A 16,463-nucleotide genomic window follows, 5' to 3' on the forward strand; every position below is an offset into this window, starting at 1 on the left:
GGTCCATCGTTACAGCAGTTGTCATCCCATCCGAGGGCCCTGGGGCCTTTCTGAACAGAGTAATTATAAACTTGAGAAATTGTTGAGGACAAAAAAGTTTTTGAAGACCCCAATAGGTTAAGAAACTCAATTTTGTTCTGTATCCTGTGCTACGTGGGCTTGGAGAATCAGTTGTATATTGCCTCATAGAATTCTGAGGTGGGGTATAAACTGCCATTGTTGTAGGGCTTCAGTTGAGTTCATTTTTAAAGGAACCAGAAGGCAGTGCTGTGTTGAAAACAATAAAAACAAGTTCTTTTAAAAGCCTGTTAAACGTGTTTCGTATTTTGATACATTTCCTATAACCACAGGGAAATGGCAGGCAAGAAGAAAGAAATCCAGCTCCAGGTATAGATTCCTTTTACTTGAACAATTCTAGAGATTAATAGATTTTTTTTTCTTCTCTCTCTTTTAAGGATGTTAAAATGTCAATTCATTTTATTTCAGATGATAATAACCAATGAAAGCCAGTGGGATGAAATGTTACTGATAAAAGGTGTAGTAGGTACTGTCACTATTTTCTGTTTAATCTCCTCTGAAGACAGATACAGTTTTTCATACTTATATATCATATCATCTTTACTAGACAGTGGTCATAAATCTAGACTAGTACCATATTATCTTTTAAAGAATGGTTATATTAATATATTTGTAAATGTATGAATTGTGTTTACCAATACACAGTCTTCTATGATGAATAAATATTTGTCACAAGTCCTATTATCCATTATTTTATCCGCTGTTATACGCTGATGATTAGAAAATACACTTCCAGTATGGTGTTCTGTGTGGTAGGGAGTTGGGCACTTCCAGGGAAGCTTTTCCCTAAAAGCTTGTACAGACTAAATTCATACTGTACAGTTGTACTTAGCAGTAAATCTGCCAGCATTCTTGAGAGTGCATATTCTATGATGTGTATGATCCCCAGTTTTCAGTTCACTCAGCCCAGTAACAATGTGCCTGGGTCTCCTAGGAATTGTATTTAGGTAGAGAGAACAAATTTGTAATGGGGTCATATCTACACAAGAGTAGTAATGGGGAAAAAAAATTATCTGCATGGGCTCAGGGGAGTAAAAATCCTGTAGAATAAAGATATAAATAAGACTGAGAACCAACAGCGGGAAAAGAAAAACAACAATTAAAAGGAAAAGGAGTATGAGAGTATGAGAGTATGACAGTATGTCTGGATTAAGCATCTCAAACGGTATTATGAAGTAGGTTGGTGGCATCAAATGTAAATGAAATAAAAGAGGAAACCGTGATGTATCCACTGAATACATTGATGTATTTGAGATGCGTACACTAAGAGGGCTAAAAGCTGCATGTGAACACTTTCCCTGCATGTGTGTGAGTGTTCCAACACACTCACAAACACGTTTCATTTGGCAAATTCCACAAGATGGCTGTTTTGTAATTCCAAACTATTCCATTTTAGTAATAGATGTTTATCAAGCCTGGTGTGGTCCTTGCAAAGCTGTACTGAATTTATTCAGGAAACTGAAGAACGAGTTTAGTGAAGACGATGTGTTGCATTTTGCGGTGGTAAGGATGGAAATTCTGTGGGGAACTCTACTTACCTTTTATTTTAAATAGATCTTTTTACCTATCTGCATATACAGAGCTTTCATTTTACTGTCCTTATACCCAGTCATCATAATTTTGGCCTGGTTGCCTCTTCTTCTGCAGATCTCCTCAGAAGACTTTGTTTAGAGATAGATTGGAAATGGTAATACATCCGGAAGGAGCTATAATAGAAACGGAGCTGATATCCCACAATTTTTGTTTTCTTTCATGAAATTGCAAAAATGTTCAAAAGCCAGACTTTATAAACATATACAGGTTTTTTTATACATATACTTATATATTTATACACTTATATATATACACATATGTATACACATGTAAGTAAATAATCTTTTTCATCTGACTTCAGGCAGAGGCTGACAACATTCTGGCTCTGCAGTCATTTAAGAATAAGTGTGAACCTGTGTTTCTTTTTTGTGTTGTAAGTACCTCACATCGGTTTCTTTTAATGTGCTGCCTGATTTTGCCTGAATTTTTCAGTAGATTAAAAAGAAATGTGAAGCTGTAGAAAGCATATCTTTACATTTTACAGTATGTAACCCAGTATGTATACCATCAGATGTTGTTTACTTGAGGCTGCTTCTCATGCCTGATCTGTGGTTCTCGAGCACATTTGTGCTGTGGCTGCTGCACATATCGCCACAGAAGATACTGGGTAGTCACAGTTTTGGTAGTTACTTAGGAAGAAATCTATGTAAGTTTTCCAGGGTTGTCTCACATAAAGTGGCTACACTGAAATGGTTATTTATACACCCTTTCACTCAGGAAAAGAGAGTTTACTTTTCCTGACATTTTAAGAGATTTAAGATAAACAACTAAAACTGCGTTTTTCATACCTGGGCAATTGTAACAATCATACATTTCTTATCTCTCACCAAAGGATATAAAAAGCCTGTTCTTTTAGGACTCCACTGTAGAATGCTGCTCCCTTAGGAGGCAATGGTTTTTTGACTTGAGGGTGCTAGGATTTGAATATAGGATATGAGAACAATGATAATCTCAGGACACTTCCAGATTTGAATCTGAATGCTGCCAAACAAAGTTAGCAGCATCTTTGATTACCAGTAGTTAGCTTCACTATGGTGCTCCTGAATGCTGTAGAGCACGCACTGACACATAATGCAAATAAAAAGATAGAAAACTCCATGTTATGGAAATTAAGAGCTAGTAAATCCCATATTTTGCATTTGCATCTGACTGTATTGTAAATGGTGAGCCTAGAAATAAATATGAAAAATTAAGTAGAGAAGGAAGGGAGGAAGTAGAAGCAAGAAAGGTTCATTCTGAACTAAGAGAAGCAGTAGTAGCTTTAGCATTCATTTCAGTGGGCATAGGAAGTCGTCCTGCTGCTGGAAAAAATAGCAAGATATAGCATGTATCAAAAATCATGTAAATGTGTAATCAAAGTAATGAGAACTCACTGAGAATGTTACTTTCTCTTTTACAGAATGGCAAAATTATTTCACTAGTGAAAGGTGTAAATGCTCCTCTTCTAAGTAAGAAAATAACGGAGCTAGTGCTAGAAGAGAGGGCGATTGCATCTGGACAGAAGGACCGCACCACGGTATTCACAAAACAGATACTTAAATAAATGAAGTTTTATTACACTTACATGTTTTCTCTTAATACCTATGATAGTGGGTTTGGTAATGTTTAATTACTTCTTTAATTACTTCTTAACATAACAGTAAAGTGATGTGAGGATGGTTTGGTTTGGTTTGGGTTTTTTTTAGAAATTTCCATTAAATAGCACTTCATAAAACCTTAAGAAATTTACAGATTAGCCTATTAATGTAAGAAATGAAGAGATGGATAAAATGGCATTGGCACATAAAGGTTTTTAGGCATCTTTTATTCTTTCAGGACAATTTTTCTTATTTAACTTGGTAACAGCACATCAGATGAAACAAAGACAGAGAAAGCAGTTATGTCTCATTGCTTGTTTTGAAGTAAAAATGGAGGTCAAAGAACTCCACTTACAGTAAAGGAAACTTTTAACAACCTGTAGCTCAGTTAAGGAAAATCAGGTTGCCTGAAGATCTTTCTTAGAATTTCTCACTTTCCAGGGTAGCAAATGTTTTCTAACATTAAGATAGAATTGTTGTAAAGATGTAACAGCTGTGCTTGGTGACTTCAGCTTCACACCAATGGCGTACTTTTACTCTCTTGGCAATTACCTTAGGTAGAAGAACTTGTTTTGAAAGAAGAGAAACCACCAGAAGAGCCTGTTGAGGAGACCATACCTCAGAGTAAATCTATTTGATTTCTTTTAGAAATGTTAACAGAAAGAAAAAGAATAAATATCTCTTTAGTTACTTGAGTAAGAATTGGGTATGTCAAGCACTAATAGGCCTTCTTTTGATTGAGTTAGTAATATGAGAGGTTGAGGTTGTAGTTGAGAATGTCAAACTGACGGGAAGCTTTCTCCTGTAAGGAATTAAAATATTGGACTGTCATCATCAGTATTTTCACCCTTGCTTTCTGAACCTTCAGCACTTCAGACATAGCAGCAATGCTGTGTGCCAGGCAATATTCCTGTGCAAAACTAGTCCCTCAAAGTCACTTCTACACAGTTCCTGTGTTATCTGCACTTTTGTTGAGGTGGTGTTTGCTAACCCTTGGATGGTCTACACGAATACCAAGATGGGGGCAACCTGGGAGGATTGGGAGAGTTAATCTGCAAAGGAATGGCACGCCTTGTATCTCAGATTATTTTTAATTAGGTCTTTCACCAGATTAACGAGCTAAAGGACAGATTTACATTAGAGCATGAATCCATGAGAGTAGGATAAGATTCTGAAAAGATTGAAAATAAGCACCATCTTGTTTGTGAGTCTCATGTCTACAATATATCTCAGGCTTTTCATGAGCTAGGACCTACATCTTTTCTATTCTTATTGTTATCTGTGGCTACTGAATATTCCTACTACTTCATATACACAGAATACCACTCATCAACACTGAGATGGAATAAACTCCTCCATCATCTTCTTTTTGATCTTGCCTTTTTTTTTCCTGTGAGAAGGCATTAGATCACAGTCATGGTTTAAGCTGTATCCCTTCTTCTTCCTCTTCATGCCTTTATCGTTTGGTTCAAGTGACATATTTCTGACCTCAGCTTTAGCCTGTATTTTTTTCTTATAAACCTTCTGAGACTTAGTAGTACAGTATTACAAGTCACATAGCAATTATATTCAGACTTCACACTAATCCACAGCACCTAAATGTGTGACAAAATCAGGGAACAGACATTTCAGCTTGGGTTCAGCTTCAGGGTAAGGGATCCCTCAGAAGCCATAATACACTAATATTTTGTGGTAATGTTCTACTTACCACATGCGCGTGCCTATGAGTGTTTTCTAGTATTGGAAATGAGTAGTAGTCTGGTGTTTCTGTTAGAGCTACCATTAAGTTCTCCTACAGTGTTTGGGATCTGATTGAATTAAGTTCTAATGCCTAACTGTAAACCTCTGATTCTGCAAAGGCAATATAGTTTGTATTTTTTTCTGACCAATTTCTGTCATTTGGCAGGGATCTGTATGCTATGGATGTTGTAACACCATGTCTGCACCTCTTGTTTTAAACATTAGATGGTGTTAGCAAGCATGTGTTACTTTAACAGTTATTGATTGCAAATTACTTCGACATCGACAGTGCTAAAAAAACCCAAACATCTACTATGACAAGAAATGTATATTTTACTGGAAATCTCCAATATTCATACAGATTTTCACTCAGTGAATGTTCCTTAGTAATACTCATTCCTTTCACATTTCTAGTCCTGCACATACAGAGCTCCCTAGACAATGTATCCATCTTGAACTGGAGTTTTCCCATCACACCTAGCCACATGTGAACCATTTCTCCACCATATTACCCAAAATGCCCGTGCTTTGTCAGGAATGTGGATTCCAGGGATGGCTAAAGACAGTCCTGCTCTCCAAGACTTGCTTTAAGTGCTGGAGTCACTTATTTTTTGGAACCACTGGTTGGCCATCTCAATATTAAAATGGAAAACTATTTAAAGAAATCCACTTGCAAGTAATGGTAAATGTAGTTCTGTATTTATTTTGATAAATGTATTCATTGACACATGATTCTTTCCCTTTTCCAGAAGAAGCAGTCAAATATTCTGTTGGTATTATAAAACCTGATGATGTGTCAGAGGGACGCGTAGAAGAAATTAAACACCAGGTAAAGATAATTTGAAAAGATTCATTCATGCTACTTAGTTAAGAGGCATAGTAGCAAGATGTAAGATGAAGTGGATCCTAATTTATGCCTAGGCTTTAGAACAAGATCTGTTAATGCTTCTCTGATAAGGATGATGTAAGCATGATAATTTTGACCTGAAATAATGTGGTGTTCAGACTGATACTATTGCTTTAATATTTTATGTCAGTAGATAAGGTATGTCATTGATTTGTATTGTGCTAATCATCAACACATGAAATCTACACACAGAAAAGTGGTTTTTTCCCTCATGTTGCAACAGAAATGAGAACTAGATATTGTGGTGATGAAGTTAATTCTTCACAAAGTGTTTTAAAGACCTGTGGGCACACGTAAGACAGCTAACCAGTTTTTTATGGAAAAGAGATGGTGTGCAGACACATATGACAATATATATACGCATGTAGATGGTGAGGCTAGTTCATGGGCGCTAGTAAGTGTACACTAATATTTGTCACTACTGCAGTATTTGCTCCTGCAGTGAAGAATGTGATTCCAGCAATATGCAAGGGTGCATCCAAGGGTTCGGTGTTTGTTTAAGCCATCACGCAGTGAAAGAAAAAATATTTTGCCTTCCACGATACGATGCTATAGTAATGCTCATTTCAGTTACAGGAATTTCTCACTTTTCTGTTACCAAAAATTGTCCCTAAGACTTTATATCAAGACAAAATTATACCAATTTTAAAAAGTGCTACAACAGGGCCAGTGACTTTTGCAGGAAAGATGGTCAGAGTGTTGTATAGGTTGTTTCTGCAATTACTCTACCTTGGCCAGAAAGGAATGAAGCTCAGTAAAAGGCAAAACAAAAAGCAGGCAGTGCTTGAAAGCAATTTAGCTGGAGCTGAGCAGCCACTAGTTGGCTCTGCCTTCGCCCTGCCTTATGAGTTGTGTACTTGCTTACAATTTTTCCCCACTCAGCAGCATCATAAGGGCTTTTAAAGAGCCGCATGCTGATAAGCAGATTAATATTGGCATGTGATCAGTATTGGAGTTGGGTAGCGCCTTTGTTGTTTAAATATCAGTGTATGGTAAACCTCATACAAGTGGACTATGAATTTTCATGTGGGACACGTAGGTGTGCATCTCTTACGCATACTTGAATTTAGTGCAGTAATGTAGCTTAAAATAGATAATCAGGAAATAGATTATATTTTTGTTTATCTCCTTTTTCTGAAGCCAGGTACTTTAGCCTAATAGAGTTGTTGACAAGTACACATTTATATGACTCTTATGATTATTATATAGGTTATAATAACGTTTTTAGAAGTGGTGGCATGTTAATCACAACAGTTAAAGTGAGTTTGTTTAATGTTAAATAAAAGGGATTATTAACTACTGAATGAATACATAAATTGAACTGCACTACACGGTTCACAACCATTAACTTAGGGGGCATTGTAATCCTGCAATTAGTGAAGTGCTTTAAAAAGCTGGAAAATCAGTTTAGGCAAAGGTAGCAATTATTTGGAGCATGTCAGAGAATTTTAAACTTAAGATAGCTTCCAAAATCAATCAATCTTTAGTGTTGCAATAACACAGGATTTTATTTATATTCATTCTCAAATGCCACTGAGTAATAACTGAATAATTGCAGATAACAAACGCAGGATTTAGCATTGAAGCAGAAGAGGAGAAAATGCTAACTGAAGAGCAAATCAGAGCGTTCTATGCCCGTAAAACAAAACAGGTAAAACCAAACTAAAAACCTAAACAAAACGAACAGGTAAAACATATCATTTTAGCTATATGTGTTTGCAAATCTCTGTCTTACAAAGATTTAGTACGTTGAAGAACTGAATTAATGTAGATTTAGTACATAGAAAAAAAGAAGATATTCTCTCTCTTTTCTCTCTTACTGACTCATACAGATATGGCTTGATAGCATTCTAACATTCCAACTCAATTAAACTGAACTCCAATTAAATACCAAAAGACTTCCCAGTTCTTTCTGTTATCAGAATGTCTGACCCTTAGCCATGGCCCTAAACATAGGCTGTTAGGTGATGAAATGTAGCACAAACCCAAAATCCAGTGTCATCTTTATGACAGTGGGTATCTATTTGACACATACTCTTCCAGCCATAAAATAATACATTTGACATTTTTTCTTCTTCACAGTTTTTATCACAGGGTAGTACTGGGAATAAGCAAGTGAACAGGCAGAAAGAGAAAGCATCTCCAGTGAAGTTTATTTTTCTGGCCCTATCATATATCAGGACAGTGAGACAAGATGTTTCCTACTGAAGCTGGAGGGAAAAAAGAAATCTGATAGTAATCACCAGATTCCTGCACTATGGTTTAGAAAGAAACAGGGAGAGCTTGTAAGGAATCGTGAAGAACTTTGTTTTCATAAAGCTAGGATTCTAGTTTAGACAGACACAGTTTTGAAATAGAGGTAAAAATGTCATCTTCTTGGGGACAGCAGCCAAATTTGACATTAGTTAGGTGTAGAGGGAGATGTGGGAGGAACTAAGACAGAGAAAAAGCATTCAGTGTTCAATGTATGGCAGCACTGCTACACCACAGCAGATCCTAGCCAACATTAGGACAGGGAGAATGGACAGGGAGAATACAACTGCTATGAACTACCAGAAGCAGTCCAGAGGTCCCTAGGCATATTGAGAAGCCAATTATTTGCCATTCTTTAAGTGTAATTTTAAGCTGAAAAATAATTATGTTAAAGTGACAATAGGAACAGGTTGCCCAAAAAAGTGATAAATGCTCCATCCCCAGCAGTGTTGAAGGCCAGGCTGCATAGAGCCTTGGGTGACATGGTCTAGTGTGAGGCGTCCTTGTCCATGCAGGGGGTTGGAACTGGATTATCTTAAGGTCCTTTCCAACCCAAACAATTCTAGGATTCTATGATTCTATACAATACAGATTCCTTTGTGCTCAGTGGGCAAAATCATCCCTGATTTGATAACCTGCAAGCTTGCTGAAGGTCCAGAGGCTGCCTATTATAGCAGAATGGAGACTTAAGGCAAAAGACCTTCAGATATAATTGGAAGCAGAAATTGTTTCTTTTTAGTGATAAAGCTGGGTGATTCAGGACAGCTAAATCTAACAGTCACATATATTTCTTCTAATATAATCAAGTGTGCTTTTGAAGCCACAAAAGTATAGATATTCCCTTTATGCATTTTACTAAATGGTTTTGTACTTGTATGCGTTGTACCTCTTATGAGTTTGTTCATCTTGTGAAATGGGTTGAGTGTGTGCATAGATACAAAGACAATTGAAGGAGAAAAGCAATAAATTGGAAGCATACATGTGAGTATTTAATCCTCATATTATTACAGGAAAAATGTATCATACACAATCAGATAAGGCTGACTAGTAAAGAAAAGATCTATTCAAATATTTAAAAGGAGAGAAGATATTTGAGGAAGTTTTAAATATTGAAGAATAAGGTGACATACAAGGAAAAAAGATTAAAAACTCACAACAGCTACAAAAATCATTTTCTGATGAAAATGTACATTTATAGGATTGAAGGTTGAAACTGAAGGAATAAAAAGAAAATAGCAAAGAGAATGAAGGAAAAGCCTACAAATGTCTCTGCAAATATCTCAATGTTCTCTATTTGCAGCCAGCTACATGGGTTTTAGTTTCAAAACTTAACACTGTATTGCAGTTTGTTATGGCACACTGCATGAGCTACTGCAAGCAGAGCATTGGATCACATTGAGTTTCTAAATAACTTTCTTCATTATTGTCATCTGCATATTAACTTGATAGAACATGTGCTACTTGCTTAATGTAGTTCTATGACTTCCTTTATCTCAATTAAGTTTGCTTTAGGTGTCTTATAATGTTGGCTCAAATGACTGATCAAAAAGCTTCTCAATTTAACAGCGGTTTGAGTAATGCATGTTAGTGCCATTTTAGAACAGGACTTAGGAGTTACTTTTGAAAGGATGGTTGTTCATTTCTGATGATAAACTTAAAGTTTCTGCAATTCATAGAGAAAAAATTATGTTTTTTAGCCTGATTTTGAAGATTTTCTTCAATTCATGCTGAGTGGACCATGCCACATTTTGATAGTCACTAAAAAAAAAACAACTGATGCTATTCCTAACTGGAAAGAACTAGATGAGTCGAGTAAGAGCGCTGATGAGGCTGAGAAGCCAGACAGGTAACTACCAGTGGAAATGTGTAGATATGATTCAGTTACAGTATCCAGAGCACACCATAAACCAAGACACATTCTTACAGATGCTCAAGGGAGAGTAGAGGACACCTGAAGCATGCTGTGTTCCTTGGGACCACTCTGTAAAAGCTGGCAAACAAGGGGGGAGGTTTTGGGTTGTGTTCCCTCACCTTCAAGATGCATAAAAATATTGTAAGGATTAGCTGTTCACAAGTGTGGTATCTTCAAATGTCCGTTTTTCTCCTATGACAAGAATGTGTTGAGAAATTTAAAGAGGATTATAGCAGTATATATGGCATCAGACAATAGAGTGCACACAAAATTCAAATAGCAAATCAAGTTTTATATTTAGACAAGAGATTTACTTAAAGCAACACGGACTTAAATGCTATGTTCAGAAAAAGAACTTGTCACAATAACTGATATTTTTTGTTGGTGCCTGCTGTATCCCCTTCTGCACAGACTCCCACAGCTGGGGAATACTGCATTTTCTGTGGGTGGCAAAGAGTGACTGTATTTACATAGCTAAATAAAACTTAGAAATACAGGCAAGTAACAGTAAGTATCTCTGCTAATGACAAATCTGTAGTGCTATCATTTTTATGATCATTTTGCATATTAATTAAGAACAACCCTTTTACTGATCATTCACTATCACTGTACACTTGTCAGTTGTAATTCTGTCTAGTGAAACAGAGAGACTATTTTGAATAATCTAGACAGGAATCAGAAAACCTGCATGGCTGAGATTTCTCTCTCATAGCAGAGGCAATTTTGAGAAGATTCATAATTCTCTTCTTGGAAAATTACCTCAGTCATGAATCTGATTTTAATGAAAACTTAGTTTGTCATTCTATTCTTCAGTTTCACTAAACTTTAAGAAAGTACATCTTCACGAAGTCAACTGTTAACACAATGTATGCAGTGACTTAAATACTGTATTACTTTGCATGTCATTAGTGGGGAAGAAACTGTGGAAACTGGAAATGTATTAAATGTATGTGATATGGAAGACAGCATAGAAAGCGCCAGCAGACAACTTGCCTTCTTTTTCCCAAATTTTGATACCGACAAGACAGAGCAAAAAATGGAAAAAACTTTGGCCTTAATTAGACCATGTCTCTTAAAGGAAAGACGAGGTAAGAGTTAACAGCTACATTCTCTATCTAGGGTATATAAAAGCCCTCACATTTTGAGTTTGAAAAATCCTAACTCTATTAATGAAATGTTCTTAGGTTATATTGTCTCCTCAGCATTAAGTTGACAGTGATCTTTATCAGGAACAAAGTGACATGGTTCATGTTTTTGCTATATCAAGAATGTACACGTCAATGCTGTTTTGTTCCCTGGGTTGATTTTTCAAGGACGTCTTTAGATTGTATGTGTGGATGGAATGTTTCTAGAAGACCCCTCAGAGAAGCTAGCATTTGCAAAGTATAGTACAGGGGATCATAATTTGCACCATAACAAAGTAGCTGATACTATTCCTGAATGCCAGGTCCAAAGTAGATCAATGGCAAGATGAAAAAGATCTGAACCAGGGTGTTCTGTGCTGCATAAGGCAGTGCTGCACAAGGGCAGGTCTATACAGACAATATTAAATCAGAAAACCTACTCCGTTAGCACAAAACTCCATCCAACCAAGTTTACTTTTCTTCTGAGGCATATATTTGCATTTCTTCCTAGATCCTAGATAGCATTTTTATTTCTAACTTGAGAATCTCTGTACTTGAAATAACCTATACACAGAGAATGTGCAAATTAATGAACGGATGGCAATTTTGCATCATTTCAATATACTAAACAGAGTCAATCCTGCAAAGAATAAAGGATGACGGCTTCAAAATAGCAATGCAGAAAGAAATAACCCTAACTGAAGAACAAATACATGAATTTTACAAAGAGCATGTAGATCAAGACTACTTCCCGGTCCTTCTAGAGCAAATGACCAGGTACTTTGAATGAAAAATGAGAATGTGGATCTATAAATAAGACTGGCATTTTCACAATGAATAATTAGACTCAATACATAATACATAAGATACCAATATATCTGAGAGTTTAGTAAAATGCAAAACAGGATCAGACAACTGCAGATAATGATAATTCCCAAGTATAGTGGATATATATGTTTGAGGGGAGATATTTGTAGAAATCAGTTTAATTGTTGAAAGCTTTGGCCAAAGTTTAATTTATATGTATATTTTACTAAGGCTAGATATATATTTATACAAACTTCTATATATATTTTACTAAGGTTACTTGCACACTCATCCCTGCCTGTGGCAGGGGGGTTGGAATTAGATGATCCTTAAGGTCCCTTCAAATCCAAACCATTCTATGGTTCTAAATAAATGAGGTTCTAAAAAATTATGAGCTACTCCATATATCTGTATGTATGAAGCAAAAGGCAGCAGCCAATTCCACTGATTTGGATGAAATCAGCTGAGCTCTGCCCTGCAAGGCTGCATTTAGCTTGCCTGTAGGAAAGCTCTGAAATCTTCATCCAGGCTGTGTGGTGGACTGGGGAAGAAAAATACATCATGTTCGGATATTGCCTTCATAGGAAGTTGGGGTATGGCTGGGACAAAAACTTAGGAGCTGCTCAGCATTTTAGTGGCTAATAATAAAGGCATAGCCCAATTCTAGAACATTCTTGCTGTTGTAGTAACATTCAGTCATTTTGAAATTTAGATTTATGTTTAAGCCCTGTAAGATTTTATCAGGCTGTAGCTGTTTAAACAGAGATTGGGTTTAAAATCCTCCCATACCAGGGTTTGTCTTCCTAGCTATATGTAATCAAATTACTTTCACAAGTTACGGAGAGTTTAGTTCTATTTTTTAATGCAAATTTTCCCATTTCACAGTGGTCCAACTCTGGTACTTGCTCTAACACGAGAAAATGCTGTAGCACACTGGAGAGATTTATTAGGCCCAAAGACTGTTGAAGAGGCTATGAAGGAAAATCCAAACAGGTAATACTTACAATAGTAAACCATCATTCACGGTGTCCAATTTACTTTCACGTTCCTCATCTCGATCAATATCACATTCCAGCTGGTGTAACTATAGTGCCATCATCTGGAAACTAATATGTATTTCTGCAGTATGTGAAACTTTTCTTGGAAGAACTGTTGTATTGTGCATAGAAACTATAGCATTTTCTGAACAATAATGGCTGCTAAACATCATGAAAAGGGTATTGTAGTGAAAGGAGATCTGTTGAATCTATAGTGAGGCTTCCCTGCCCATGGCAGGGGAGTTGGAACTAGATGATCTTAAGGTCTTTTCCAACCCTAATTATTCTATGATTCTATGAATCAGAGAAAAAATATTGGTACTATCTTTTATTATTACTTTTTTTTCCTTGAAATAGCACCATTATTTTCTCATCTTAATGAAAACTTAGCATCAGTAGATTTTTTACTTTTGACTAAGTTTCTCCTACACATTTTATAAATGGACATCCTAATTTCAACTGCTATTGGTAAATTTCCCTAAGAAACTGCTATTGTATCATCTTACCTGTTGTTGGCCAAAGGGCTGTTTCATTAGGAAAGAGCTGGTATTACCTTGGAAATATAACAAGATGAGAGTTGGGAGGGATGGTGTTGATATTTCAGGTGGTCAATTTAAAAGCTTGTTCTTTTTGTAAGTAATGAAGATTGCCTGGTCCTACAGAGACATCATCAAGCACTTATGTCACCAGATCAACATTCATTTCTATTCACTGGGTTAAGGCTAGTCAAATAGTTAAAGCTCAAAATGGTTATTCCTTTAAGTAACTTTACTCTTTTATTACCTCTTAGTTTACGTGCACAGTATGCAGTCAGCAACGTACCGATTGGTCAGCTGCATGGTAGTTCCACACCTGATGATGCTCAGAAGGAACTGGAGTTCTTCTTCCCACAGGAGCACACTTTGGCATTAATCAAACCTGCTGCTGCTGCAAAGCATAAAGGTAAGTGATCTAGAAAGTATGGGCTACGTCTACTGATGGAATTTCTACAAAATATTAGCAATGTCCACTGCAGTGATTCATGTCAGATGCATTCTTTTTATTCTCTGGAATATTTTTTCTGTGCAGAGAAATGCTTTTACAGGGCTTGCATAATTCATAGTGAGGCCTCAAACATGACATTCCCTTTGCTTAAGCTCCCTATAGTCCTTTCTTCATGAGAGTGGTGGTGAATTGAAGTGAGAGAGTTCTTAGCTAAGTTAAACTGTTTAAAAAAGCCAGACACATGTGCAAACTAGCTGCCCAGCATCCTTCTAAGTCAAAGGAGAGAGGCTTTCCAAATTCATGTTACTTATTTCAGACAGGAACCTCTATTGTTCAGAAGCGGTCATTGCTCTATTATATGCATTCCCATCCCTGTTTTAACTTGCCATTAGACAGAGGGAAGGAGGAGGAAAGGTCAAAGCAAAAAGAACACCTTAAAGATTTTGCTGCCACTTTTTGTAAACTCTATATCCAAAGGCTCTTCCTGGCATTCTTCTTGTCTATCATAACAAATTTCAGTAGTCTTTCTAACGCTAATTTATTATTGGCTTTTGTGAGTCTTTCTTCCCCTCTTGTAACAACCCACATGGATTTTAGCAGGCCAGCTGGTGTGCGATAAAGCATTACAACTACAGTCCATGTTCTGTCCCATGTGAGAAACAATAGTGAATGCTACTGGTATGGTTTATAATAGTCTAGGTTTGCCACCTGCATTAGTGCAATGACAATGCACTAATTGTACTAACTGTACATTCTGTTGAAGTGTTTGTTATATTGTCCACGATTAGTTGATATTGTAAGTAGAATTTTAACAGATATTCGTGATTTTGGGGTTTTTTAAAAAGCATCTAGTATTTTCTGAAAGTTTTAGTTTGGGTGTTTTTTAGCATCTGAACTTTAAAATGATTTTTTGCATCTAAACCATTTCAATCAAGGCTGAGTTTGCTTGTTATTGTCCTAGATGACATCTTGCAAAAAGTGAAAGATGCTGGATTTAGAATCTCAAAGATTAAAGAAGAATCTTTAACTCGTGAAATGGCTGCACAATTTTATAAGGATCATGAAGGAAAACCCTTTTTTGAAGACTTATTGTCCTGTATGACTGAGTAAGTGTCTTGTTATACAATCCTGAGGTATGTAAGTACACACCAAACTTCAAATTTACAATGCTAACAGAACATGGTACACCCAAAGTGGGCTAAGGACTTGACACTCTGACACTCTTTCTGTCAAATTTAGTGGCTCCTGGCATGGAAAGCTCTTCTTTTAGAAGGAAGATTTAAAATTCTTTTAAAACCTATGGACAGTGACTATTAGTTTGGGGTTTTTTGGTTGTTATGTTGTTGAGGTTTTTTCTTTCTCAAGAAAAAGGAACTGATTGCTGATGGGATCCTAGTTCTTCTCATGTAGGACAAATATATTCCTTATCATATTGTTAATATAGCTGTTGATAAAACAGTATGCATAGTCTCATTTCAGAAATTATTGGGTAAGAGCCTTTTAGGACAAAAAGTACAAATCCAAATAGCTGATCATCATAATATTTTTTCTTTCAAATACAAGGTATTGTCTTAAAACACTCAGAAACAAACTTTAAACAGTTTAACAAAATTCAGATAGAATAATGCTTATCACAACCCTTCATGGTACTTCTGAAGTCAAAGCTAAGCCTGCATCTCAGAATAGTGTAAAAGTTCCCTTATATCGATTTTACAGGGGCCCATCGGTGATAATGGTCTTAACAAAGGAAAATGCTGTGGAAGAGTGGAGGCATCTAATGGGTCCAGTCGATCCAGAAGTGGCAAAAGAGACTTCCCCTGGATCAATTCGAGCTCATTTTGCACAAGATATTTTGTCTAATGCTGTTCATGGATCATCAACTAAGGAACATGCACAGAAAAGCATTGAGTGTGTATTTGGAGAGCTCGATCTAGATTGAGTGATTAAGATGCAATCTCTGAAAATTGATATTCAGGTCATTAAATGCATTTGTCTGCCCAACCACCTATATTTAAGTCTATGTTTTATGTTTTCCTTCATGGTCCATCCATTCTTTTATCAGCCAAATTTTTATTATCAGTGTTACATATTGCAAAGCACATCAATATAACAAGTAATACCTGCTAGAAGTTTGATGTTCATAATGATTTCTTTATATATGGTTAGTAAATAGTTTTTCTTTTATCACTTTAACTGATTTATGCCTTTCCTATAGTTCCAGGAGTGCCCTAAGGTGTTTTGTATATCACTACCTTAAAAAAACAAGGTCAAAGAAGATCATTAAAACACAATGACATGTCCACTGTGATGTGGATTGAGTCCTCCAGTTCAGGCAGCCTACAAAGGAGAAATGGTGAAAGGTAGTCAAGGCACTGCTACAACATTGGCAGGGAGCAGCAGCAAGTGTGGGAGTGCTCCACAAGGGAGGAGCAGCCAGGAGCCAAGCATGAC

The 16,463-nt window shown here is 36.4% G+C and overlaps 1 protein-coding gene across 1 annotated transcript; it reads left to right on the forward strand.

Annotated features, from left to right (window-relative positions):
- Window positions 1-354: 354 nt before the first annotated feature.
- NME8 (NME/NM23 family member 8) lies at window positions 355-15,951 on the forward strand. Its single transcript, XM_030498612.1, has 15 exons — window positions 355-387; window positions 487-544; window positions 1,475-1,581; window positions 1,973-2,044; window positions 3,071-3,187; window positions 3,806-3,872; window positions 5,738-5,817; window positions 7,454-7,546; window positions 9,846-9,994; window positions 10,970-11,148; window positions 11,817-11,961; window positions 12,877-12,984; window positions 13,819-13,970; window positions 14,974-15,118; window positions 15,729-15,951. Exons 1-15 carry the CDS (start codon window positions 355-357, stop codon window positions 15,949-15,951), a joined length of 1,728 nt encoding a protein of 575 aa, XP_030354472.1.
- Window positions 15,952-16,463: the final 512 nt, after the last annotated feature.

Source organism: Strigops habroptila, chromosome 1 (genome assembly GCF_004027225.2).
Source record: "Strigops habroptila isolate Jane chromosome 1, bStrHab1.2.pri, whole genome shotgun sequence".
Classification (NCBI taxonomy): Eukaryota; Metazoa; Chordata; class Aves; order Psittaciformes; family Psittacidae; genus Strigops; species Strigops habroptila.

Coding starts and splice junctions, on each gene's coding strand:
- NME8 (XM_030498612.1), top strand. CDS start 355: ATGGCAGGCAAGAAGAAAGAAATCCAGCTCCAG. Junction 12,985..13,818: donor ATGAAGGAAAATCCAAACAG/GTAATACTTACA, acceptor ATTACCTCTTAG/TTTACGTGCACAGTATGCAG. Junction 13,971..14,973: donor TGCTGCTGCAAAGCATAAAG/GTAAGTGATCTA, acceptor TTATTGTCCTAG/ATGACATCTTGCAAAAAGTG.